We start from the raw sequence: 26,525 nt of genomic DNA, 5'->3' as shown, positions 1-26,525 counted from the left end.
CTCTCCTGTACAAAAGTCACTGAAAACATGATTTCCTGGGAAACTTGGTCGCCCAGCCCACAGATCTTTTGGGCATATCTGTCTCCTCTGCTGACCCAGACCCCAAGCCTACAGGTCTATGTGAGAAGATTTAGAGAAACTGCACTGTACTGTACTGTACTCTAGAAAACATTCACCTTCCAGCAAAGGAGGGGCTGTTCCTCAAGCTGCAGGTACCCAGGCACAGTCCTGTATCCCCACCTGAAGCCTTTCTCATTTGGATGCCATAGAGGTGTCTCAGCCTCAATATACTCTTGCAAACTTCCCCATTTCTTTCAAAAGTACCATCTTGGCCCTTGGCCGCCCTCATCCCCCCAAACATCTCACTATTATACCTTCCCAGCATCTCTTGCATGCATTCCCTTCTCCCCAACCTCATAGGCACTACGATAGTTAGACTCATACTGCTTCTTGCCTCGATCACCACTCAAGTCCATCCCCAATCCCAGTCCATCTCTTATGGAGGTGTCAAAGAAAATTCCCCAGAAAGTGGATCAGACCACAGCCAATTCCAGTGGCTTTCAATTACCCAAGCTGGCCCCAAGCTACCTGTTTAGCCTCAATGACCAACTTCCAAACTAGCCTTTTCACTTTGTATCCAAAAGGAATGCCCACCTCCCTTACTTTTATCTTAAGGGGAGCCTCTTTTTCCTTTAACATGTAACCCTGACACCATCTTTGGCATGAAGCCTTTTCTAGTTTCTCAACTACATGTGCCCTATCTCCATGGATAGGGATAACTGGCATTTCTATCTTTTAGCTGCAGCATCCAGACTGGCACATGTTTACGGATTGATTCATAGAATTGACAAATTAGAAAAAGGTTGACTTGTAATGCTATCAAATGGATGTCTCCTCTTGTAAATGTTGCCTTTCATAAAAAAAAAAGAAAGAAAAGAAAAAAGAAAAAGGAGAAGGAAAAAACACCCTTTTTTTTTCTCATCCTCATTCACCAAACAAAGCAAAACCTCAAACCCACATCAAGGCCCACTGATCAAAAAGGAAATGGGAAAGGAAAAAAGGACAAACATTTCAAATAAAGTTCAGCTGGTTTCTGTTTAGGAACAACAGCACTGAGTCCTGGTCACTACCAGGAAACCAACAAATAAGAAATCAGCCCTGCTAGTGGGGTGGGAAGGAGTGAGCTGGAAGGTTCCCATGGCAACAATTCTCCCATCACTCAAATGGACATGGGTTTTCACCAGCTGGTCCAGAGAGGCCAGGAGCCTCCAAAGCTTGGCTTCATCTCTTGTTGCTGGCCAGCTGCTCCCCTCATGGGACAATGATCTTGCCCCATCACTCCCTCTATCTAGAACAGTGATTCCCAAAGTGGGTGCTGCAGCAATCCAGGGGAGCGGTGATGGCCACAGGTGCATTTATCTTTCCTATTAATTGCTATTAAATTTTTTAAAATATTAATTTCCAGGGGGCTAAGGAATAATTTTTCTGGAAATGGGGCAGTAGGCCAAAAAAGTTTGGGAACCCCTGCTCTAGACCTTCAGGGGAATGCTCATCGAGTCTCACCACCCTGACTGAGCTCCCTGGGAGTGGTGGAGAGTGGACTGGATGGTCAAATGCATAGCTGGCAATGGCAATAGAGCTCAAGTTCATGTTTATACCCACCAGCCAACCCCCAAATTCCCCATCTCTGAGAGTGACCGGGGCTCTGAAGCCACCTTAGCCCTTGCCATTTCACACATGGAAGAAGGAGTGCTAATCAAGAAATGCCCTTTGGCAGCTTCCTCTGCTACCCCTATCTCCAAAGATGCCCTCAAAGTCTCTGCTGGCACAGAAAACAGCTCTGGGAAGAAGTATAGAATGGAGTGTGGGCCTGGCCCAGAGAACTGAGGTCCAACACTTGGGCCTCACTTCCAAAAGACTGGCTAAAATCCCGACCTTTGGAAACTTTAGTAAAGATCTATCATGTGATGGAAAGCCCTGGCTTTAGGGTCCAAGGACAGGTGGGACCCTAGCTCTGCCCTTTCTGTCTGTGTGAATGTGGGTAAGCCACTTATCTCCCATTTTCCCATCTCTAAAAGTGAGGGTTTTTTTTCTCTAAGATTAATTCTAAATCTATGATTCTGTGGAATGGCAGGAGGGTGCCTATTTCCCCTATGGTCTGACATCTTTTACTTATTCCGTTAATAAATGTTTACTGAGAGCCTCGTAAATATAGAGCATTTAGCAGGGGAGACATGATGCGTGTACATACAATAAATGAGCCACACACACCTGAGTCATAACCCACAGCCACAGAGGGAGAAATACAGATGGGCCTCCACCTCCTCTAAGAAGGATACAGGGATTGTTGTCATCGATGCTGCAGCTGTCCAGAATCAGGGGAATACCATCTAACTGGTACACCTAAACAGACAGACAGAGAGAACAGGTTAGTATTAAAAACCATTCTGGGAATATTCAAACTTTAAGCCAGAAATGTAAACAGTTTGGATTCTTTTCTGTGAATCTGATGGCTCCTGCTACTGCCCATGAGACAGCACAGAGGGTGGACATTTTCACAAAACTCAACAACTGAAAAAAAAAAAGACATGAAAACAGACTAGCCATTTCCCAATTTCAGGCTGAAATCCCATTGGCTATGATGAGGATAAGAGGGACGTAGATTCCATGAACAAGTTTTAAACTGGGTTTACCCTAAGATACAAAATTCTGCCCAAGCTCTTCTGCTGTGCTTCAGTTAAGGACCTAACCCTAAATCATGCCCCTCAGGCAGGTCCTACCAAACAGGCTGACAGCTTCCGAGCTTCACCTGACCACCCAAATCAGAGCAGAAAACCTCATCCTCCCCCTCTCTCAAATTCCCACCCCAAGGATGGCTGCTCCCCATGCAAAGTTTGTGTGCAGGTTTAACAATGACAAAAGCTTTTTTTTTTTTAAACCCTTATCTTCCATCTTAGAATCAATACTGTGTATTGGTTCCAAGGCAGACGAGTGGTAAGGGCTAGGCAATGAGGGTTAAGTGACTTGGCCTGGGTCACACAGCTGGGAAGTGTCTGATCCCAGGATGTCCCATCTCTAGGTCTGACTCAGTCCACTGAGCCATTCAGCTACCTCCAAAAGCCATTTCTTATGGCAAAGAGTTGGTTAGAATCAGCCCAGACTGGATAACTCGTGACAATGAAGTCCCAGGCATAGAGGACCTTTTTGTTTCTGCAACTTCTATTATCAGTAACTTGGATCAAAGTAGAGATGGCTGGCTTGCCAAACAGGCAGATAATGCAAAGAGATAACAGACAACAGACATAGGCTGGCATGACAAATGGAATCAGATAAGATATAAACCAGGAGAGACAAATGCAAAGTTCTGTACGTAGGTCTAAGACACCACTAGGCTAGGTTAAAAAGGGGGTGATATGCCTAAAGGATGGCCACTGAGAAGACAGGTGTTTTTCATGGAATGCTGATCAGCAGCATTGAAAAAGACTGCCCTGGAGAAGCTTCATCTAAAAGGGTGAATTCTGTTCAGGCCATCACCCTTTAGGAAAGACTCAGATGAACGAGGCCAACATTCAGCACAGGATGCCTTGGGTGACAAAGGGTCTAGAGAACAGGCTCTTGCCTGGAGAATGGTGAGTTAGCCAGGGTTCTTGTCCCCTTATTCTGGGAGTGAACTTGAGCCTGGGGCGGGGCGGAGGTCTGACTCCTGTCTTCACAGTAAGGATCTCAATAATTCTTTCCAGCTTTCGATCTTGCTAGACCAACAAGGCAGGCATCAACGCCATCAAAGGGATTTTATTTAAGACTGGTCCAGGGTCACACAAGGAGTACACAGCAGAGCAGAGCCAGAAATTTTTGGACCCAAGTCTTTGGAAAACAGACTTCAGGCTGTTTTCTCTTCTACCTTCTATGCTATGCTCCTAGCATGTGTCTCAGCTTTTAGAGCTCAAGAAATGCCTGCTCTTTTTGCATTAAGTGAACATTTACTGCTCTTCAAAAAACATTTTTTTCTTTTTACAAATGAAAAACTGATAGTTTTAAACTCTGGAAAAGACAATTTTCACTCCTTGACATTTCAGATGCTCAGGACATGCGAAACGGGTAAGGTTTCTTTGCAAGCAAATTGAGTCAACACTTTGTAATCTGAGATTTCAGCCATTGGGTAGTATGGATTAACAGAGGGATGCTTGGCAGCGGTAGTGGTAAGGACAAGACTGTGGTTGCCCAAAGGGGATGCTCTCATGGAGAATATTCATGAAAACAACCACATTATGAAAGAATCTCAAAGAAAAATGTATGGCCAACTCAGTCACAAACTATCAGAGCAGTAGAGGAGTCTAGCAAGGTTTTTGTGAAGGTCCCTCTTCCCAAAAGAAGAAGTCAAGGCTCAGAGCCAGGGTTATCCCTGAACTGGGTTCACAATCCAGAATAAGATCAAACAGGTCAGTCAGCAGTCAGGCCACCAGTGGCTTTGGAAAAGACAAGAGAGATAAATTCACAAGACCCAGAGGGCATTGTCCCTGTCACAAGGGGAGAGACCATGAACCATGTTTGGTCACTGTGCTTCCATGTAACTTATTTTCTTTGTAATCTCATCTATTTTATCTCTTGCATTTAAAGCCTTGATTCTGAGAAGCAGGCTTCATCAAAGAGCCTGTCCAAGGGGCTCAGAACCCACCTGAAAGGGGAAGAGGCCCTGAGCTTCCTAGAGGAAGGAAAGCAGCCCCTGGGCCAAGCTGAGAGACATTGGCATATGCACCGAGCCACATGGCTCTAATTCAACAGGTTAAGCAAAGGTAGAGAGCCCTGAGCTGGGAGGGACTGGATAACTGAAGCCTTAGTGTCCTTCTGGTCTGATAGGCAGGCAGAGTCAATGATGCAATGAGACCTGGATAGGAGGTCAGGGGACAGGGAAGGCACTAGCCCCCTGTGGGCCTCAGTCTCTTCAACTGTAAAATAAGGTGATGCCTGGGATCAAATGGCCTCTGAGGTCCCTTCCTGTTCCAAGGGTCTTTTCTTAGAGGACCTCTCTGGTTGGCCAGTGCAGCCAGTGGAGAGGAATGGCCCACCCAAGGGAAAACCCCTTGGCTGTTCAAGCTACTGTCTGTTCACACATCATAAAACAAACGAGTTGTTTGTTGCTCTGCCTAACAAGCTGAGAATTGATTATAGGCCCATAATGAATGAGTCATGGGTTATATTACATCTGAAGGAGTCAAACTCTGTCAACACTTCTATAAGGGCAGTACATTTGATCAAAGGCCAAAGCCTGGCTTCAGCCAGTGAACACGTATCTCTGGAATGGAAGGACAGACATTTGGATGACTACCATATAGGTCAGCTTTTCCTCTGTCAAATGGAAGGTCACCAAGGGTCTTCCCCTGCTCCACTGACACTGGAGGCCCCTTAGGATGATCTCTCATCTAGGACTGACCTTCGTGTATTCTGTGCAACAGTCTCCAAGTCTGGACTTGAAATCATTGTCGGCTTAGGCAGGATTTGACCTCAGTTCTCCCTCATAAGCTGGGGGCTTTGGGTAACTCACTGTGTCTAAGCCTCCAAAAGAGATAGACTGTAAGCCTTTACTAGGCATTGACTATGAGGGAGGCCCTATGAGAAGGGGCCCAAAAGAAGCAAAAATAGATCCTGTTCTGAAGACTCTCACAGTTTGGTGGGAGGAGCAATACACACACAACTCTACACAGGTGACTGTGTAGAATTGTGTGTGTGTGTGTGTGTGTGTGTGTGTGCAGGATGACTACAAATCATTTCTGATGGAAGGCAGGATCACAGAGGAGTGAAGGTGAGATAGCTATTTTGTGAGAACCCATCTAGGGGCTTTGATGAACTGGAGACTCAATGGAAGTGACTGTAGCAGCCAGATTTTAACATCGGGACCTTTCCTCTTGCTTAACATTCAGGGTCTTGAATTCTTCCTTTTTGGTGGCTTATAGAGTTTCTTCTTTGGCCCGAAAGCTCTGGATTTTGGCTGTGATGTTCTGAAGAGTTTAGACTTAGGGGTTTCTTTGAGGAGGTGACCTGGACTTGGCCCTCTCATTTAAGTGCTGTAAGATTTTTTTTTTTTGGTCTTGAAGCTAGTTTAATGATTATCTCTTTAATCTTTTTTCCAAGACAATTGTTTTAACTGTCATTTACTTCTAGTTTCTTCTGTCTGGAGTTTGCTTCCACATGTCTCATTCCCTCATGGAGTAATTTTGTCTTCTAGATCGTCCTAATTTTTGGAGAGTTTATGGAATCTGGAGGTGCCTCATATGGATCTGGGAACTCTTCTTGCCCTGCTGCTGCACAGCCTATCTGGGGACTGGAGGTGTGCTCCGACTTGGCCCCAGTATCCACACACTCCCCCAGGCCAGGTCACTTTGTTGAAGGAGGCTGTGATTGGGGGGTGGCCTTTCCCTACCATCAGGACTCTGTCAGGTATACTTTCTAGATTGCTTTGGAGAAGTCACTTGTGCTCCTTCCTTTGCTCCCCAATCATAATGATTTAAACATTCTTCAACGAAGCCATTGTCAGGAAGAAAATCCTAACAAATGCCAAAAGGAGTCCAGAACCCTGCACAAAACAGTGGCTTGAGAGTTACTGATAGATGTTGTTCAGAGTCATTCATAAGAAAAGCCCAAGTCCTATTGGCTTGAGGCTCCTTTTCGTCTGGGGTTTTGATCTTTGCCACAGAATTCCATTGATTTTAGGTGGGATCTTGGAAACCAATTCATTCTTTTTAGCAGAGGGAGAAACTGAGGCAGAGGGTGCTTACAGCAGAGGTAGCCCCCTGCCCTTTTATCGGTGAGGAAAGAGACAACTAAGTGCCACCATGAAGGCATGAAGAATGAAGGAGAGGGAGTCCTCCGATCCTCATTCCTGGAGGGGCAGGAGCTAGGATTCCTGTCTTTGCAGCTCCAGCACCTTGAATCAGTAGTGGAGTTCAAGCCCTTGGGCCCTTTGCTCTTGGCACCCACCACTCAAAGGCTGGTCATGCTTCGCTCAGGGGACTGCTGAACTGCCCCTGTCCAACCCTCACGTGCCACCAGGCATTAGCCTCATTCCACTCCAAGTGGGAGTGGGCATTTAAGGGCTGGAGTCCAGGATGGGGCCTCCCTTTCTACTGAAAGGTGAAGCAAAGAAGCAGAAGCCAACACCATTCCCCCAACCTTGACTTTTTCACCTGCCTTTTCCTTTCTGCCAGAGGATTAATCAGCTAGTCTCACCAGGCAGTGAGGGTCTCAAAGGAACAGATAAACACCTGACATTTTCAGGTAAAGCCAAGAGAAAGGAGATGGGAGGCAGCAATTCGTTCCCTACCAGCTTGAGTACATACCATTTCCCCAGCCCTTGCAAAGCCCGGAGAGCCCTAAGATAGCCAGGGGAGCCACTGATAAGTGGGATTGACTGCAGAGAACATGGGAGCTGTCGGGAGCAGGCTGTCTAGGTCCATCTGTGCTAACACATACCCAGCACTATCTGTACAAGAAAAATAACCTCCAGAGCCCATCCGGGAAAGCTCTGCATTCCAGCTCTGCCCCTTGGGCTGTGATTTCCCACCACAACGCATCATCTCTACCGTCACACTTCAGAGCTTAAACAAACAAAAAGCCCTGGCTCTCAGCAGCTCAAACCATTCTGTCTTTCGTTTGGAACCTGGGGCCTACTAAGTCTTTCGGCTGATTCCTAGCCCTTCGACAGCTTGGGATGAGCCACTAATCCAGTAAAGGGTGAAAGGAGGACTAGAAAGGGAGACCTGGCCAGGCCAGTCCCACATCTGGAGGCCTTCTGGGTGTGCAGGGACAGGTCAGAGGAAAAGGAGAGGGGGCCGGAATGAAAGCCCCCACAGCCAGGGCACCTCTATCCTCTAGCAAGGGGAGGGACTAGGCCTGTCAGTGCTTTAAATAATACTCACATAAAACCAAAGCCCCCAAATAAAAACACAAATAAAGTGAAAAAGTGCATGCTTTGATCTGCATTCTAGCTCCAACAGTTTTCTTGGAGGTGGAGAGCATTCTTTGTCATAAGTAGGACTGTCTAGGCTTAACCCAAACTTTAAGTGCCCACTGGGTGGAAAGGCCCATGCCAAGATCTGGGGAAGATGCTCATTAAAGAAGGCATCTCTGCCCTCTAGGGGCACAAATACAACAAGTCTAAATAAAGTGGGTAGAGTTGCTTGGTTGGCACAAAGTGTCCTGAGTGATGAATGGAAGGATGTGAGAACCATGGGTAGGAGGCACAGACTAGGAGAAGGGAGCCCCTTCAGCCTAAGAGTACAGAAGCCATGGGGACCCCGTGACTGACATGAGGTTGGAAATGAAAGGCAGAGCGATCTGGGATTGGAATTGGATTAAAATGTAACTGGGAAACAAATGGTCAACAAGATAAATGTACAATTGAACATCGATAATATTACACTGTAAACCAAGTAAGCAGCCAGCCTGCAGGGATCCTTGTATATGGATAAATGTACTCCATTTCTATAACAGTTTGGCACCCTAGTTTATGACATCTCAAAGAGTCAGTCAGAAAACACACATTTATTAAGCACCTACTGTATATCAGGCACTGGATTATGCTCTGAGGTTGCAAAAAGAGGCAAACCACAGTCCCTTTTCCTCCAAGAGCTCTCAGTCTAATGGAGGAGACAACACAGGCAAGTGATAACATCCATGGGATAAATTGGAGACAATCAGCTGAAGGAAAGCACTAGAATTAAGAGGGACTGGGAAAAGCTTCTGATTAAAGGGGGTCCTGAGGGAAACCTGGAGGCAGAAGGGAGAGCCCTAGAAGCCTGCGCACTGTGTCTGGAGATGGAGGGTCTTGCTTGAGGGATGCCAGGATGTCCTTGGATCAAAGAGTACACGAGGAGGAATAATGTAGGAAAAGACCAGAAAGGCAGAAGGATCTAGATTATGGAGGACTGTAAAAGCCAAAAAGAAGGATTCAGTTATAGAGGTATTAGCGAGCCACTGGGGTTGACTGGCCAGGATGGCAACGTGGTCAGCCCTCCACTTGGGAAAGGTTGCTTTGGGAGTTGAATAGATCCAGTCTGAGACATCTACTAGGCAGCCAGAGAATCGAGACTGGAGGACATGAGAGAAGTTAAGACAAGCTATTGACCTGAAAGTTATCATTGAATCCATGGGAGCTGGGGAGCCACCAAGTGAGATATTGCACCTACTGACCTGTAGTAAAAGGGAATTTCCAGCTTTTTGGGGTGACCCACTGCAATGCTTCTTGGACAGCTCAACACAAGGCCTCCATAAGTGGAAGCAGCAGGGTCAAGGGCTGCTCACCAACACCCCTACCCCTGGGGTAGTCTTTCTGCTGCATAGCTGTCTCATTCAGAACTCAGTCACTGAAGCCCTGATATTTGCAAACATTCTGCACTTTTAAGAGAACCACAAGTTCTGTTCAGGGAAGGTCTCAGTTACATCATGGAGCTAGTTTTCTAAGCAAGTGTCCAAGGCCACCCATCAGGCAGGGGCCGGGCAAAAAGGACTCTGAATCCTCAGCCTAAGGGATCTTCCAGGATCCTAATCTTACTTCATCTTGGCCTTTGGCCTTGGCTCCTCTGGTTCTTGGCATCTTCCCTCCGAGTGTCCTTTCCATCTCTCCACATACATCTTGTAATCACTTTGCTATTAAAAGGCCATCTCTCTCCCTGGCAGGCAGGCTCCTTGGTATGGGAGCCTGGCTTTTTTGCCTTTGGGTTGCTAACAATGAGCACAGTAGGACCCAAATAAATGCTTGTACACCAAGGGAAGAAAAGAAATTAAGAGAGGCTGGACCAAACTATAAAAGGTTTTAAATGCCAAAGAGATGTTTTTGTTCTGACTTAGAGATAATAGGGAGTCCCTGGCATTCACTGAGTAGGGGAGTGGCATGGCCAAACCAATGGAAGATCAAGGGGGTAGAGAATACGATAGTGAAGGGAGTGAGAGGCACGGCCCAGGAAAGAGATGAATGGGGCTTTATGAGGACATTCAAGAGGATGTGAACAAGGGTGATGTAGAAGTGGAACAGACAAGACTTGGCATCTGACAGGCTATGAGAGCAGAAACAGAGGGAGGGATGGACAACCAGAAGGAAGCAGGAAAGACAGGAAGAGGAATGTAGTGAGGGCTGGAGGAAAGAGAATGAGTTCTCTGAACACACTGAGGGGGAGGCACTTATGGGATACCCAATACTGATGTCAGCCAGCATGTAAGACTAGCTCAGGTGAGAGGCTAGGGCTAAACAGATAGAGTCGGGAGCCATCTGCAAAGAAATTAGTACTGCAAAGAATTAGTAACGAAAGCTGTGGGAACCATGAGGTAACCAAGTTAGAAGTGGAGAGAGAGAAGAGGATCCAAGGTTGAGCCTAGAGGCAGGACAAGGACCTCAAGACAGAATCAGGTATCCAGAAAGACAAACCAAACAGGAAGAAAAGAATCAAGGAAGAAAGAAAGGTGTCACTGAGTCGAGCTTCTTCATTGTTACAGGTAAGGAAAATGAGCACCCAAGAGAAAGTGACTTACTCAATGTGAGTCTGGGTTTTTTGACTCAAAGAAGCAAGGGTAGAAAGGAAAAGAGGGAGGAGGGGAAAGAAAGCAGGGAAGGGGGAAGAAAGAAAGCAGGGAAAGAAGGAAACAAGTGAAGGAAGAAGGGAAGAAGGAAGGAAAAGAAAGAAGGGAGAGAGGGAGGAAAGAAAGGAAAGGAAAAAGGGAAAGAGAAATGGAGGAAATAAGGGAGGAAGGAAAGAGAGAGGAAGATTGGAAGGATAAACTCTTGTATTAAATTGTTCATTTCCTACTTATGAAAACATTACACTCTGGACAGTACTAAAGCATGGAGATCAACCTGTTCCCAATCTCCAGTTCCCTCCAAATCTCTACTCTTAACGACTGATGCCATTCTTCCAATTTTTAAAAATTTTCTCAGTTTCAATAATTGTTTTTGGCCTTTTTTAACTGAAGTTTTCTCCCTCTCTTACCCCGACACTGCCCCCCCCCACCCCCACCCCCCCACACACTCAAGGTGGTGAACAGTCTGATATAGGTTATATCTGTATTTTCATGTAACACATTTCTGATTCACTCATGTCGTGATAGAAGTCATGTGTCACACATACAACAGAAATCTCATGAAAAAAATAGAGTGGAAGACGACATGCTTTGATCTGTACTCAGATTCCAACAGTTCCTTCTTTGGCTGGCTAGTATTTTCATCATGAGTCTCTTGTGGTTACCTTGGAGACCTGCTTTGCCCATTTAGTTTAGTCTTTCACGGTTGATCACCAAATGATATTTCTGTTACTGTATGCATTGTTCTCCTGGTTCTGCTCATTTCAGAGTGTAACACTGGCTAATGAGGAGATGTCAGCGCCAAGAATAGAGTCGAGGGAATCCAGGTTCAGCCAGCGCTAGCTCTCACTTTTCTGCAGTGATTCTACCTTCCCCCACTCAGCTGGCACTGGTTTGGCCTTGCTCCCCACCTGTGTTTCTGGAGTTGCCTCTATGACTCTAAGGGCTGGACAGCACAAGCCCTTCAGCTGTTTTTATCAGCCAACTGTCCCAGGTCCATAAGCCTCCCCTGGTGTCATTCATTCATTCATTCATTCATTCATTCATTCATTCATTCATTCATTCATTCATTCATTCATTCAGGAAACATATACCCAGTTAGAGGAAAGCAAGAATAAGAATGCAACCAACTCAGAGAAACCATTTAAAATGATTTTTTCCTGATCGACTTCTTCCTTAAAATGAGAAAGGTGATTTAATCCTATCTCAGACTTGGAAGCAATGGGAAAAGGCCATCTCCATGAGTCTCCCCTTGAAGGCGACTTCAGGTGGTGGGAAGCTTCCTCCTTCTCTCCCTCCCTTGTGAGGTGGCTGTGATGGAAGGAACCTCTTTTCCTTACACATGGTTAGGACCTTTGCTCCTGGTCCTGCCCCATCAGGAGCACAAACTCAGAGCCAGTTCTTCATCCTCCCATCAGAGTCCAGACCGGGGCCCATTGCTAATGCATAAGGACACGGGGAGGTGCATCTGGAAGAGCATGTGCAAACAGACCTGGGACGACGTCGTTAAGCCCAAATCTGTTTTCACAAGAACATCTGACCTGATATTAAGCACCGTGATGGGGAAACAATGCAAAGCCTCCCTGTGAAAGACAGGCTGGGCACAGGGTTGGCCATTTCTGGGCTCAGCAGGAAAACACCCTCACCCAAACTAAACAGTAACCTGGTTAAACGTGAGGCTGAGCGGAGCTGAACACATTAATCATCAGACAGGAAAATAAAGGAAAATATGCGAGCTATCTCCCAACTGTTTACCGCTTCTGTTTTTCTTGGAACAGAAACACATTTTCTATATTAGATGAACCTGTAAAAAACACATACCTGGTCAAAGAGCTGAACACATTCTCTGTATCAGGAGCATGAAACATGGAATATTCCATCATCCTGCAAGAATTCTGGGTTCACCAAGGTCCATGCAACCCCCCCTCTCGCCTCCAGCTATGGTAACAACGACATAACAGAAACCAAACAGAGTGCGTGTGCTCGGCGCTGCTCAGTGGATCACCTGGCAAAGGGCCAGCTGGCTCCCAACCTGACAGAGCCTGTCGACCTTCAGAGAGGAACCGCTTTTAGGGATGGAGACAACCAGGGTTAGGGTTTGACTAGGAAGGCCCAGACCAACCCAAGGGACTTCAAACACACAAACCATAGAAAGACAGACAGAGAGAAAATAAACACAGTGACATGTAGTGACATACACAGGCAGGTCACTGTTTAACACATCATGTTGACACTTTTCTGATTATAATCCCAAGGCCTAAGAGAAGCTCCCCCTTCTATAGTATGCCAAGGTTTACAAAGAGCTTTCATAATAGGAAAGGGGGAATAAGCATCTATTAAGCACCCAATGTATACCAAGCACTGTGCTAAATGTTCTACAAATAAGATCTTATTTCATAAGGGTCAGGATTATTACCATTTTAAAGAAAAGGAAACCGAGGCTCAGGAACATACTTGTGTTGACCTATTTTGGAAGTAATGAAGCCAGGATTTGAATCCAGGTCTCCCAACTTCAAGTTTAGCATCCGTTCTACTGCAGATCAAACTACTCATAATGGATTATTTTTTATGGTGTTCAGATTTTATAAAATGTCTATATATTTTCTTTCTTGAGTATAGGAACGAAAAGCCCCAATTTTATTTATTTAAAATCCTTACTTTCTATATTAGAATCAATATTAAATATCAGTTCCAAGGCAGAAAGAAGAAAGTAAGAGCAGGGAAATTTGGTTAAGTGATATGCCCAGGATCACACATCTAGGAGGTGTTTGAGGCCAGATTTGAACCAAGGACCTCCATCTCCAGGACTGGCTCTCTATCCACTGTGCCTACCTAGCCCCCAAATCCCTAATTTTCAAAATGAGGATATAAGAATGACAGACAGAAATAAGCACCAGATTTTCAATCAGGAGACCCAAGTTCAAATCCTGCCTCTGCTACTTAGTACCTGTGTGAACCTGAATGAGTGACTTCTCTGCTGCAAAGTCTGTTTTCTTCTTGGTAAAATGAAGGGGATGGACAAGATGATCTTTGGCCCAAAGCACCTTTAAGTGGATATTCCATAAGATCTAAATAATGGGAGAACTAGAAATTGTTCATGGTTAGGTAGAGCTAATATAATAAAATGACACCACCACTCAAACTAATTTATTTATTCAGGGCTACATCAATTAGACTACCAAAGAATCACCTTATAGAGCTAGAAAAATCTTAACAAAATTCATCCAGAGGAACAAAAGGTCAAGAATATTGAAGAAATAAATTAAAAACGGAAAGGGAACCTAACTACCAAAATTCAAACTCTCCACAAAGCTGTAATCCTCTAAACAACCTGACCCTGGGGAAGAAATGGAGAGGGTGATCGTTAGACTAGATTAGGGACACAATATTGGTGCTGTCCAATCATTTCAGTCGTGTAGGACTCTTCAAGACCTCAACTGGGGTTTTCTTGGCAAAGACCTTGGAGTGGTTTGCTCATTCCTTTTCCAAGTACACAATATACAAAAGCAGGTGATCTCAACTACTGGGGCAAGAACTCACTGTGACAAAAACTGTAGGGAAAACTTGAAAGGAATCTTGTCAAAATACAGGCACAATAGAGACAGGAGGTCCTAGGTTCAAACCCGGCCTCAGCCACTTCCCAGCTGTGTGACCCTGGGCAAGTCACTTGACCCCCATTGCCCACCCTTACCACTCTTCCACCTATGAGACAATACACCAAAGTACAAGGGTTAAAAAAAAAATATATATATATAGGCACAGACTTAACATCTCACACTGTGTATCAGGACAAGCTTCAAATGGGTGCCTGATTTAGACATAAAGTATGACAATCATAAATTAGACCAACATGGAAGAAACTTCCTGTTGGATCTATGGATAGGGGGAGAGTTCATGGCTAAACAAGAGACAGTGGGGGTCACAAAAAGTAAAATGGATCATTTTGATTACATACATTTTAAGGAAGTTTTTACACAAAACCAATGAAGTAGGAAGTTTGGGGGGGGTGCTATGCAGCAAATTTCTCCATAATAAAAGTCTCATTTACAATACATATATAGGGGAAAATGAGTAAAAATTAAAGGCATTCTCCAATTAGTCAAAGGATATGACTAAGAAATTTTTAAACGAGGAAATCTAAGCTATCAATAACTATCTAAAATTTTTTCCAAATAACTAATAATTAGAGAAATACAAATTAAAACAACCTTATGGTACCATCTCATACACATCAGATTGGCTAAACTGACAAAAGGAAAATGACAAATGCTGGAGGGGCTATAGGACAACAGGAACACTATGGCTCATGGAACAATCAGTTTGGAACTGTGCCCAAAAAGCAATTCTGCTACTAGGGTTATATTCCAAAGAGATCAAAGAAGGAAATAACCCTCATGTACAAAAGTATTTAGAGCAGCTGTTTTTGTGGTGGTAAAAAACTGGGAACTGATACTCCTCAATTGGGGAATGGCTGAATAATTTGATTGTGAAAGAATATGATTTGCTCAAAGAAATAATGAAGGGGATGATGGTTTTAGAGTAACTGGGGAAGACGTGTGTGAACAGATGCAAAGTGCAGGAAGCAGAGCCAGGAGGACAATTTATATAAAAAAAGAATCATGACCTGCTTTGAAAGACTTGGGAATTCTGATCAACACAATAACCACCAAACTTAATGCCTGAGGACTTGGGATGCAACGTGCTGCCCATGTCTGGATGGCAGACTGAAGCTAGTACATGTCTGTAAGGTCTGGCTATAGCTGAGGTGGGAACTGGTTTTGCTATACATGCATGTAATGAGTTTTAGGTTTGGGGTTTTTTTCCCTTGATTTCTCAACAGATGTGGGGGGGGGGGGGAAGAGTGGTTGGAAAGAGACAATGGAACTGAAAATAAAGATGAATTTAAAAAAAAAACCTTGAAAAGAAAGAAGGCCTGAGGTCCCAATCTCATCTCAACTTATCTCTTGGGGAGGAAGCCGCTGCTTTGAGCCCAGGGGCTTTTGACAGAAGTTGATTCTAGAGGGAAATGACCAAGCAACTGTCCTACTGGCTTGAAGTAGCCAGTGCTTTCTCTGGAGTAGAACAAGTGTCTAGAGTTCATCATTTCTTCCCTCTGTTTAATGAAAAGCCTTGACAGAAATCCAAAAACATCACAAAATCTTTGGGATAAAAAAACGGAAACTGCTCTTTCCTCCAAGTCTGCCTTTGGCACCAAGTCCCTTCCTCTCCTGGGCCTTCATGCCTCCTCATTCTAAGATGAAGGGCTTGGGCTCCATGGTCTCTTGGGTCTCTGTTAGCTCTAGGACTGTGGGTCCCTCTAGATCAGCAATTCCCAAAGTGGGCGCCACCGCCCCCTGGTGGGTGCTGCAGCGACCCAGGGAAGTGGTGATGGCCACAGGTACATTTGTCTTTCCTATTAATTGCTATTAAAATAAAAAAAAATTAATTTCCAGGGGTACCAAGTCATTTTTTTCTGGAAAGAGGGCAGTAGGCCAAAAAAGTTTGGGAACCACTGCTCTAGATGTAACTGGCCCAGACCCTTGGAAACCCGCCCAGGATCTTTCCACTCTCACTGGGTAGGCAACAGATATGGGCTAACCAATTGCTTTGGGGGGACTCCCCCAAGATTAGGGTTTCTTTCATACCCAGAAGGCACCCCCGCCAAAGTCCAACTAAAATGAAGCAAAACTTGTTTCTCTGATAATAAAGAGACCATGAGATGGCAAGGAGGCTCTGGTTCTTTCATCTAAAATGGGAGCAGACCCTGCATGCACCCTCTCCAAGAGGCTTCAGAGTGTGCTTCACCAAGGCCACAGCTCCGTGTTTATGCAGACTAAAAACAGCTAAAGAATAACTAAGTGTCACCGTTCTCAGGCCCTGCCATGTTGGGGTTTTTCCATTCTGGGTCTTAATGTCTTGCAACATCACGTTCCTGCTGTCCCCTGTAGGAACCATGGAGGCTGACAGTGGGCAGGGGGCCAGGGTTCCCAGATCCCATGGGAAAAACGGGATAGCCAACAAGGGGCCAATGGGTGCTGGGCATGGAAGGCACCTGGTGCCAGCTCCCACATCCTATATCCCTAGTGACTCACCTTTTCTGCGCCCAGGAGCCCTTTGTGTGGCCTCCTGAGTGCACTCTGCCCGAGTGCCTCAGGGTCTGTGATGGACAAACAAGCAGGGCAGGCCGTGAGTAAGAGCAAAGTGAGCAGGGAAGGAGGAGGGGTACCACAGGCCCAGCCACCCCCACCCCAGAGACTCCTCTCAAGAGTCCCAGGCTTACCTCCTCAGGTAAGTCCCTTCCCTGGGCTCCTGGGTTAGATGGGCAGCACCAGATTGTGCCCTCAGAGTCCTTGCCCCCAGCATGGGTCCTCCTGGCCTTTCTGCCCCAGAGTCTGCTGTCAGCTGACTAAGGCTCCCAAAGGCTCATGCCATCAGATTGGTTTAAAAAAATGTTTCCTACTTATTTTCTATTTTGATTCAGTCCACAGTGGAGTCAGTCTGGAGCCACTGGTGCTCCATGGTACTTCACTGGTGACCAACTGCCTCCCTCCCAGCCATCCTGTCTCCATTTTACAGAGGACATGTTAGCCCAGAAAAGGGGAAGGACTGGACCAAGGTCACACAGCCAGTGGGGGTGGGGGTGAGGGCCAACCTGAGCCTCACACCCAGGAGTGGAACGAGCGAGAGGTGTCTGATTTCCAGTGTAGAGCTGGGTTCTTTTCATTAAAGCAAGGTCAGTCCACAGTCTGGGTCCCCCCTGCCCTCCCTGATACCATGCATTATGAACTCTCTGGACTGGCCGGTTAATCAGTCAACAGTAGATGCCTACCATGTGCCAGGCATGTCTAGGCCTTGGGGGTACATACAAACCAAGACAGAAACTAGGCCCTAGCCCTGAGGAGCTACTGGTTTAATTGGGGAGACAACATACCAATATTTAGGTACAGACGGGAGAGGGAAGGCCCAAGACCAGTCCCCCCCACCCCCACCCCCCGACTCTGAAGCCTCCTGACTAATTCCTTTTTTTAGATAAAAGTTTATTATCTTCCATCTTAGAATCAATACTATGCATTGGTCCTAAGAGAGCAGAGCAGCAATGGCTAGGCAATGGGGGTTAAGTGACTTGCCCAGGGTCACACAGCTAGAAGCTAGACCAGATTTCAACCCAAGGCCTCAATTTCTAGGCCTGGTTCTCTATCTATTGGGCCACCCAGACTCCAGGCCCAACTTCATGGGTAACAGGGGTCCTGGCCTCTGGAGGTATGGGGCCTAACACCACTGCTACAGACAGATACCCAGCAGCATGTGAGCATCCAGCCAGCCTCCTGCAGAGCCCCCAGGCCCCCGGCCCACCGGGACAGAAAGGGATCAAGCAGAAGGGCTGTGTGTTTCTTATTTCTGTGAATGACTACATGGCCTGGGTGAGGAGGGCCGCCTGGAGTAAGAGCCAACAATCTGGGGTTTACTCTAGTGGAGTTCAAATGGTTTTGGTCTCTGAGAGAACATCTGTATACAAGTGGGTCATCCAGACCGAGGGAAGAAAGCCAAGTGGGCAGAGAAGTTCCCAGTGGTTGTCCGTGGGGCCTTCTTGGCCCTTCCCCAGACACCAATATAGGACCCCAACAGCCTTGTGCCCAGGCCAGGCTGGGCTCCACCAATCTTGCATCTGTCCAGACGTCTCCTTTGGTCACTACTTTATTCACTGTCCATTGGGGATGGGAAATGAAACATCTTGGAACCTGTCGGTCCCACTCCAACCATGTCTGCTTTCTCCTCTGCCAGCCTCTGAGGCTCTTGCCTAGGCATTCATTGCCTTGACAGGGAGCTCCCTCTGCATCACACCTAGAGTAGCCCAAGGGCCTACGTAGGGGTAGAGGGGCAGACTCCCTGGCCTGCTGTAGGGGTCCCTGCCTGCATCATCCCCAAGGCTGCTTCCTAATCCACGTAAAGCCCCGAGGCCTACAGTCCTCCTAAGCTCTGACAGCAAGCCGTCATCATTCCTTTAGGCTGGGCCCAACCACTTATGGGTTTCTCCATGGTGAGGGTATAATTTTGTTTTCACTTTAATTAAACACCATCCACACCAATTTCTGCTATTCCCCGGGTTTCATGTAATTACTAATCATCAACTGGGAGAAGGTGGCGAAAAGGACAAAGGCAGAGAAATGCCCCCATCCTTGTCTTTTTCCAAACTATTGAAGTGACTTGGGCTGGAATCAACTGTTCTTGTCCCGAGTTCTGCAGGTGCTGATGCAGGAGGCAGCATCCTCAAAGGGCTTTCCTGGGGCCCCCTCATGACTATGATGGTGCTGTCGTCCATCCATCTGTGGAAGCAACTTCAGTCCCCTTGGCCTGACCTGGCTAGGAAGGACCCCATTTTCCCTAGCTCAGTGTAGGGAATAATAATGTCCAACTTAGAGGAATGTCCTTGTCTGATTCAGTCTATGGGCTTTTAGTCAATGACGGTAACTTTCTCGGGAGTATCGATGGTACTCTGGTACCAGAGATGAACTTGATGGGTTTCAACGTCCTTATCTCTAAAATGGGGATGAAAACATGTGCCGACTGCCTTGAAAGGTCCAAGAAAAGCTCCCCATCAGTCCTTATTACTATTATTTGGCAATGCAGAATGCTCAAGAAGGCAAGTCAGGGTGTCACCACAGGGTCCTAGCATCTCCCAGCCCTTCCAGCTCCACCTTCTCAGGTTGCTGAAGACTAAAAAGGTTCCGAGCTCCTCTGCCAGTGCATAATCATCCTTGGACAAATATCTGGGCTGTGCCCTTTCCTCACAGCTGGACAGGAACGTGGTCGTGCCAAGAACAGATCAAGTCTGCAGGCGTAAAACTGGCAGACATGAGAAAGGTCCCCCAAAGGGCTTCCTGAGACAGGGTCAGCAGCTAAGAAATCAGTACTAAGGCCCAAACGTGTCTGAGACACAGAAGGCTGGCCCTGGCCACAGGCCTGGCTCCGGGGATGGGCAGGAATAAATGCCTTACATAGACAGTGACATCCTGAGCTCTGGGGCCTCCCTCAGGGTCATCCCTCTATCCCTTCTCTCCCCAGGGCATCCCTCTGCCCTTCTGGGCTCCTCCTCAAGGGGAGCCTCCTGAGGCCTCCATTTCGGGAAGTGGTCCAAACATCTCCTACCACATACCACAAAAGGCTACATTTTCAAAAGCAGAGAATAGGAGGGACCCTGCTCAGCTACAGCCGAGGAAAGACTTTGCAAACACACAAAAAAGAATGGATGCTTTGATCAAGCCAAAAAATTGAGAACCTTCTGCACAGACAAAATCCATGCAGCACAAGTCAGGAGAGAAGGTACGCCAGCCGAGCTATGAGCCACGTGGGTCAGCTCAACTCAGCAAGAGGAAGAAGAGGAAGACATCAATCGTCACCAAGCACAGGACCAAATGCTCCAAGCCAAATTAACCCCTCAAGGCTTCGCCTCTTACCACTGGCGGGCCCGTCTGTCCACAAAGGAGGACAGAGACAGGGATGTAGTTGTTTTCAAGGTGGGCACCCGGCGGTTGTACGTGGGTGGAAGAGTAGCATCACTGCCTAGAAAAAATGGCAGCTGGAGGCGTCAGTGAGACCCAGGAGGATCTCTGTGAGTCGGGCACCTTGGAGCAAAACAGCAAAAAGACAAAGGCCAGATGTCTGTCCTCTGCAGGGTCAGAGGCACCCGGACCAGGACTTCTCTCCTTCTGCTTCCCGGTATGCCTTGAGCTCTTCATTCTTGGGGAGAGGGAAGAACTTGGGACCTCACTGGGAAATGAGTGAGAAGACAAAGCGTTCAGTAAAGAAGGCCCCCGTCACAGAGACCATCATTAGCCTCGCTGGCTCGCTTGCTCTCTTACCCAGCCCCCACTCTGGAGGGACCTCATTCTAAGCCTTTACAGCAGGGATACAAAATTAAATTCCAACAGAGCAAGCAAAGTGATATGTATTTTTTTTGAAAACAGTGACTTTAATTGCTAACGAAAAAAGTCTTTTGTACCAGGTACCTTTGATCCTCTAAGTTTTCTGTCGCTGCCAGCAAAATGCCTACTATGCCACGAGGTCAAGAGTCCGGGCCACATGACGGAAGGCTCTGGGACGGGATTCCTGAGCAAGATGGAAGCCCCTTTTTCCTTGAACCAAAGCAGTGAAGCCTGGGGAGGTTCGAGGTGTCTCACTCCTGGGCCCAGCCCGGACATACGGACACACATGTCCGAAGACAGGCACAGGGCCTCCAGGCTGGCAAGTGTGCCAGGTCCTGGGCTTGCTAGCCATATGGGGGGGGAGGCACCCCGGAATCTGGGGCCCCCTAAATCCCAGTCCCAGAGGGAGGGAGGAGCTCTCGGGAGGCCCGTTCTGCCACCAACTGGTGCCGGGACCTCCCAAAAGCCAAAGCATCCTCACCAGTCTGTGGAGAGACTCCCTCGCCAGCTCCCCGGCCCTCCTGACCAAAGAGAAGCCGCAGCTGTCCCCAGGGGGGCACGCGGACCCCGAAGACCATGCACGAGGGGAAGGAGACGAAGGAAGAGCCCCGGGAAGCGCCCCCGAGGCGGGGAGGATACGTGCTCCTGACCTATTTGGGCAGCTCCCTTCCAGGGCCTCAGTCTAGCCACCTGCAAAGTGGAGATGAGACAGCGATGGCTCTGACCAGTACGAGTGTCCGTTAGGCCGCCCCAGCTCTAACCTCGCTCACCGCCCCCGCCAGGCCAGGTCCGCTCCCACGACCCCTGCCCCCAGCCAAGCAAGGAGGAGGCGGGCAGCGTCAGGGTCTTCCTGGCTGTGCCAATGAGCCCGAGGGCCAGCCGTCCGGGGCAGCCCCGGCAGGGAGAAGCTTCCCTCAGTGGCTCCCATCCGGAGGGCCAATGAACCAAACCAGGCTCGTGTCCTCTGGGCGGGAGTTTTAACTTCAGCGACTGTAACAAGAGCCGTCGGGGAAGGGAGCTCCGGCCCGATTTCGGCATTCTGGCCTATTTCTCGAACGGGAATCACATGTCAAAGGCGCGGAATAAGGGGGACCACCCGGCCCCCAGCACGAAGCCAAGGCTCCCCCCTCCCCGAGGCCAGACAGAAGAAAAGCCTCGCCCGCAGGCGCCCAGGCCGCGGCCCAGGGAGCACCGAGGGCGGCTCAGCCTGGGAGGGGGGCACCCGCTCAGGGGCCGAGCCTCCTCCAGCCCCCACCCGCACCCGCACCCCTGGGGGCAGCCGGCCCCGAGTCCAAGCTGAGTGAGGAGCCGCCTCCCTGCTGGGGAGAGGCCTGCCCACGGGGGGGCTCTGCCAGCTACCTGAGACTTGGGGAAAGCACGCCTTGTGGCCCCACCTGCCATCCTGCACACCTCGCACAAGCGCACCCCCCCACGAGTGCCCTCACACACACCCCCTCACGTGTGCCCTTGCACACACCCCTCACATGTGTGCCCTTGCGCACACACCCCTCACATGTGTGCCCTCACACATACACCCTCACATGCGTGCCCTCGCACACAGCCTCACATGCGTGCCCTCGCACATGCATCCTCACACATGTGCCCACACACATGTGCCCTCGCAACACACCCCACACATGTGCCCTTGCACACACGTCCTCACATGTGTGCCCTAGCACACACACCCCACGCGTGCCCTTGCACACACCCCTCACACGTGCCCTTGCACACACACCCCACACATGTGCCCTTGCACACACCACTCACGCGTGCCCTCGCACACAGCCTCACACGTGTGCCCTCGTACACACACCCTCACACGCATGCCCTTGCACACACCCCCTCACACATGTGCCTTCACACATACCCTTACACACGTGCCCTCGCACACATACCTTCACACGTATTCCCTCGCGCACACACCCCTCACACACGTGCCCTCGCACACACCCCCTCACACGTGTGCTCTCACACCCCCTCACACACGTGCCCTCACACACATACCCTCACACATGTGCCCTCGCACACACACCTTCACACGTGTGCCCTCCACACATACCCTCACACACATGCCTTTGCACACACACCCCTCACACACGTGCCCTCACACACACCCCTTACACGTGTGCCCTCGCACACACACCCTCACACACATGCACGCACCCGCACACACACCCTCACCCATACTGACACATGCACATACCCTCACACACGCAGACACACCCTCTCACACACACACACACACACACACACACAATGTGCTCACACATGCCCTCACCCACACACACCTTCACTCTCAGTCTGGCTCGTCCCTTCCCTTCTCTTCTCTCTCTGCCGTCCGCTCCGCCCTCCGTCCAGGGCTCAGAAGGCCGCTCGGTCCCCCGAGGCTGCAGGGGCAGCACCTCGTGCCGTGGCGGGGCTCCAGGACGGGGCTGGACACTCCCCACGAGTCAGCAGAGCTCCCTGGGAGCTGCAGGAGGGTCACTCCCACTCCGCAGATGAGCAAACCGAGACCCTCACCCAAGGTGGGGCCATTGGAAAGTGCCAAGAGGGGACACACGAATCTGTGCACTTCCTGTCTGAGTCAACAACGAATGCCAGTTAATGAGGCTCCTCTAGCCCGAGGGGTGCCTGGCTCCAGGACGGCTCCAGGACAGCTCCAGGACAGCTCCAGGACGGCTCCAGGAGGCTCCAGGACGGCTCCAGGACGGCTCCAGGACAGCTCCAGGACGGCTCCAGGAGGCTCCAGGACGGCTCCAGGAGGCTCCAGGACAGCTCCAGGACGGCTCCAGGACAGCTCCAGGACAGCTCCAGGAGGCTCCAGGAGGCTCCAGGATGGTTCCAGGACGGCTCCAGGACGGCTCCAGGACGGCTCCTGGGTCCGCCTGCCCTTCGCTGACACAGAGCGAGGCCCCTCCAGGCTCTGACAGTGAACGGTCTTTGCCCACAGCCTTCAGGGGAGCGGAGGAGCCTCGGACCAAGAGTCGGGGGGCCCTCCAGCAAGCGGCTCTGGGAACCCTTTTGGTGGAAGCTCAGGCCTCCATTCTCACAAGCGCTCTCCTGGCCACCAGGGTGCCCCCCAGGGCTCAGGCCGCAGGTGCTCGGCCCCTGCTCGGTCTGGCTGGCCTCACACAGCAGGAGCCTGGTGTGCCTGCGCTAAAGTGTCACTAAAACGCACTGTGCCCAGCTGTGCACGTGGAGGCGAGTGCGAGAGCTGCCTGTGGCGGCCACTCCTCAGAGCACAGCACAGGGCCGCCACAGCAGCCCGCAGAGACATTTGGGCCAGAGTGGGAGAAGGGCTGCTGGCTAAACAACAAGGCAGAAGGACAGTAAGGGCTGGGCAATGGGGGTTGAGTGACTTGCCCAGGGTCACCCCGCTACCCAGAGGACATCTCCTCTCCAGGCCTGGCTCTCTATCTACTGAGCCACCCGGCTGCTCCCCCTCTTTATTCTTGATTAAAAATCACACCGTAAGAGAAGTCCAACAGGCGGCCTGAGCTCAGCTATCTCTGGCGCAGTCAGGCTGGGAGACCCTGGGTAGTGTAAAAGTGAAATCTGGGAGATGCCATCTAAAAGTATATATATATATATATATATATATATATATATTTTCTATGGACACGTGGGAACTATCAAACTACATTTCCCGTGGTCCAAAGTTCCGGTTCTTTGGGCGTGGGGACGTCTGCGTCACCACGCAGAGAACAGTTTAAAATGAGAGGAAACCCGAAAGTAAAGCCTTTTTAGCTCTTTAGCTCTCCGCTTCAGCTGCTCTTTAGCTACTGGGCGCAGGAGGAGACGGGAGGTAATCATGGCTGGGGCGGCAGTTTTGAATGCTTACAAGCGCGTGGTCTAATGACTTTATCTATCAGCATGGCTTTAATTAAAATACTAATTTATATATTTATATCAGTCTTTATCATTTTTAATCTTAATAGTCGATCTCTTAACTTCTCTGTGCCCAGGGAACCCCCTCAGGTGTTTAAGCGACAGGCTGCACTGGCAACGGGAGCTGCCCCCCGGGAGGTCCCCACCCCAACAGAGACCCACAAGCAGTGTCGGAGAGAAAAGGACTAACCTCAAAGCTCCTGGAGCACCCCGACTCCAGAGGGCTATCTAACGCGGGGCTGGAGGGGGTCTCAGGGTGCGTCTCCTCCCTCCATCCGGAGGCCAGAGGGAGGGAGGCACACGGTGGGCGAGGCCTAGAGGGGCTACGAACCTCAGCGCTCTGGGTTCCAATTTGGGGCCACTCCCTGGAGCCCCACAGCTAACCCTCAATCCAAACAAGGCCCATCTGCCTGCCCGGGGTGGGCCTCGCGGGCAAACCTACCTTGTCTTGGTTATTCCTGTCTTTATAGCACAAGTTGCCAATCAGACGAATGAGGTGGGACTTGAATCCTGCCACAGGGTTGGAGATGTCCCAGTGCCCACGCACGCAGGGAGAAGTGGTGAAGACATTTAGGGTCTGCCTCCCTGCCAAGTGAGTCATCTGCAAGGTCTCTGTTTCAAAGGAACGGAAGTCACATGAGAGAAAAAGCCCCCCACACTGGGACGCCACTGGGAACCCCGTTCAGAAGAGGGGCGCCGAGTCAGCCGAGCTCCATGGACTGCCTGGGGCTGCACTCCAAAACAGAGGCGAGCTGAGGTGGGGAGGGAGCCGGGCCAGGACGCCCTGGGGGAGCGCCAGGAGGACCCAGCCCAGAGCTAGGCCTTTCCTCAAATAAAGCCGGGTTCCAAGGCAAAGGGCGGGAATCTGCCACGTGTCTGTGAAGGTGGCCGTGCAGAGAGGGCTCCGACCATCCGCCCACACGGGCCGGGCAGCCGCTCCGCTGTCCCCACACCCGGTAGCGGCAGATTTTTCTGACAAATGCTCGCTTCTTCCACTCCCTGGAGTCCCCCATCCCACCTTGGAGAGGAAGCTCCACGTCTGCCCCCGAGGGTGCCCCCACGGGCTAACCTCCACTCACCCAGTGCTGTCTCGAGGAGCCCCGGGAAAGCCTGTAAGGAGGGCAGCAGGTCACAGTTGGCACTCATTTCACAAAGGGCATGGAGAAGCCTAATGGCGGTCAGGGCTTCCTGTGAAGACAAGCACGCGGGCCTTGGAATCTGAGCGAGGGCAGGCCGAGCTGGCTGCCCGGGAGCCTGCTGAGGGAGCCCCAGGGACGACCCTGCTCCGGCATGCCGCTGCGGATGGGAGAAATCCTGCTCCCGGCATGCCACCGCGGACCGGAGATGAAGCCTCATCTCTGCGGCACACAGTGCCGAGTCAGGAAGCGAGGAGGCAGCAAGAATACATTCTGTCCTCCTTCCAAAGGCAGGAGAAATGGCGCAAAACCCGATTCTGCCAGTGCTGGCTCCTGGGAGCTCTTCCAACGTGCAAGGCCCAGGAAGGACGCGAATTCCCTGTCCTCAGGGACGAGCCCTGTAAACCCCGAGGCCGGGCGCACTTGGGCTGCAGCGAGGGGCCTTCGTCCTGGGTCAGCACGCCGACAGTGTGAATTTATCTCGCCACTCCACAGACGGCGCGTGCCAGGCCGGGGTCCTCAGTGCGCTGAGCATAATACGGTCATGCCACGCCAGCTTATCAGCCACCCCCCAGGCCAGCGGGGAGGGTCCTCCCTCTTCTGGAAAGGCCTAGCGGCTTCGCTCCAGGATATTTCAGTGACTTATCACAGTCTCAAAATCATGAAATTCATAACAGAGAGACCAGAGCAAGTAAACGAATATGTAATAACTAGACAACTTAAGGGTCTCCAATGTAGGAGATGATTAAGCAACAGGAAGGAGGGAAGAAGGGAGGAATGGAGGAACTCTGCCCAGGGCCCCAGAGACCTGAGCCAAGCCAAACCATGGGGACTGAAGGTACCAAGGCCAAGACCCAGAGGCTCTACCCCCCCCCCCCCTTCCCCCGAAGAAACATTGGAAGTGTCAGGCTTCACTCTGGGAACACTCAACATGAGAAAAATCTCAAGGGGCTGAACAAGGGCTCAGAGGTCCAACAGGGCCCAGACAACTGAAACAGGAAGAAGAGGAAGC

General features: G+C 49.7%; 1 protein-coding gene across 1 annotated transcript in view; it reads right to left on the bottom strand.

Annotated features, from left to right (window-relative positions):
* Positions 1-26,525, bottom strand: part of ATXN10 (ataxin 10) — a 72,419-nt gene that overhangs the window by 4,225 nt on the left and 41,669 nt on the right. The window contains exons 8-10 of the mRNA XM_044677785.1: positions 25,457-25,565; positions 24,820-24,989; positions 2,340-2,403 (exon numbers count right to left, since the gene is read on the bottom strand). Of these exons, the coding sequence (XP_044533720.1) occupies positions 2,340-2,403; positions 24,820-24,989; positions 25,457-25,565 (343 nt within the window). The remainder of the gene's footprint in view (positions 1-2,339; positions 2,404-24,819; positions 24,990-25,456; positions 25,566-26,525) is intronic.

This window comes from Gracilinanus agilis, chromosome 5 (assembly GCF_016433145.1).
Source record: "Gracilinanus agilis isolate LMUSP501 chromosome 5, AgileGrace, whole genome shotgun sequence".
NCBI classification, from domain to species: Eukaryota; Metazoa; Chordata; class Mammalia; order Didelphimorphia; family Didelphidae; genus Gracilinanus; species Gracilinanus agilis.
This window is presented reverse-complemented; position numbering and strand designations above follow the sequence as displayed.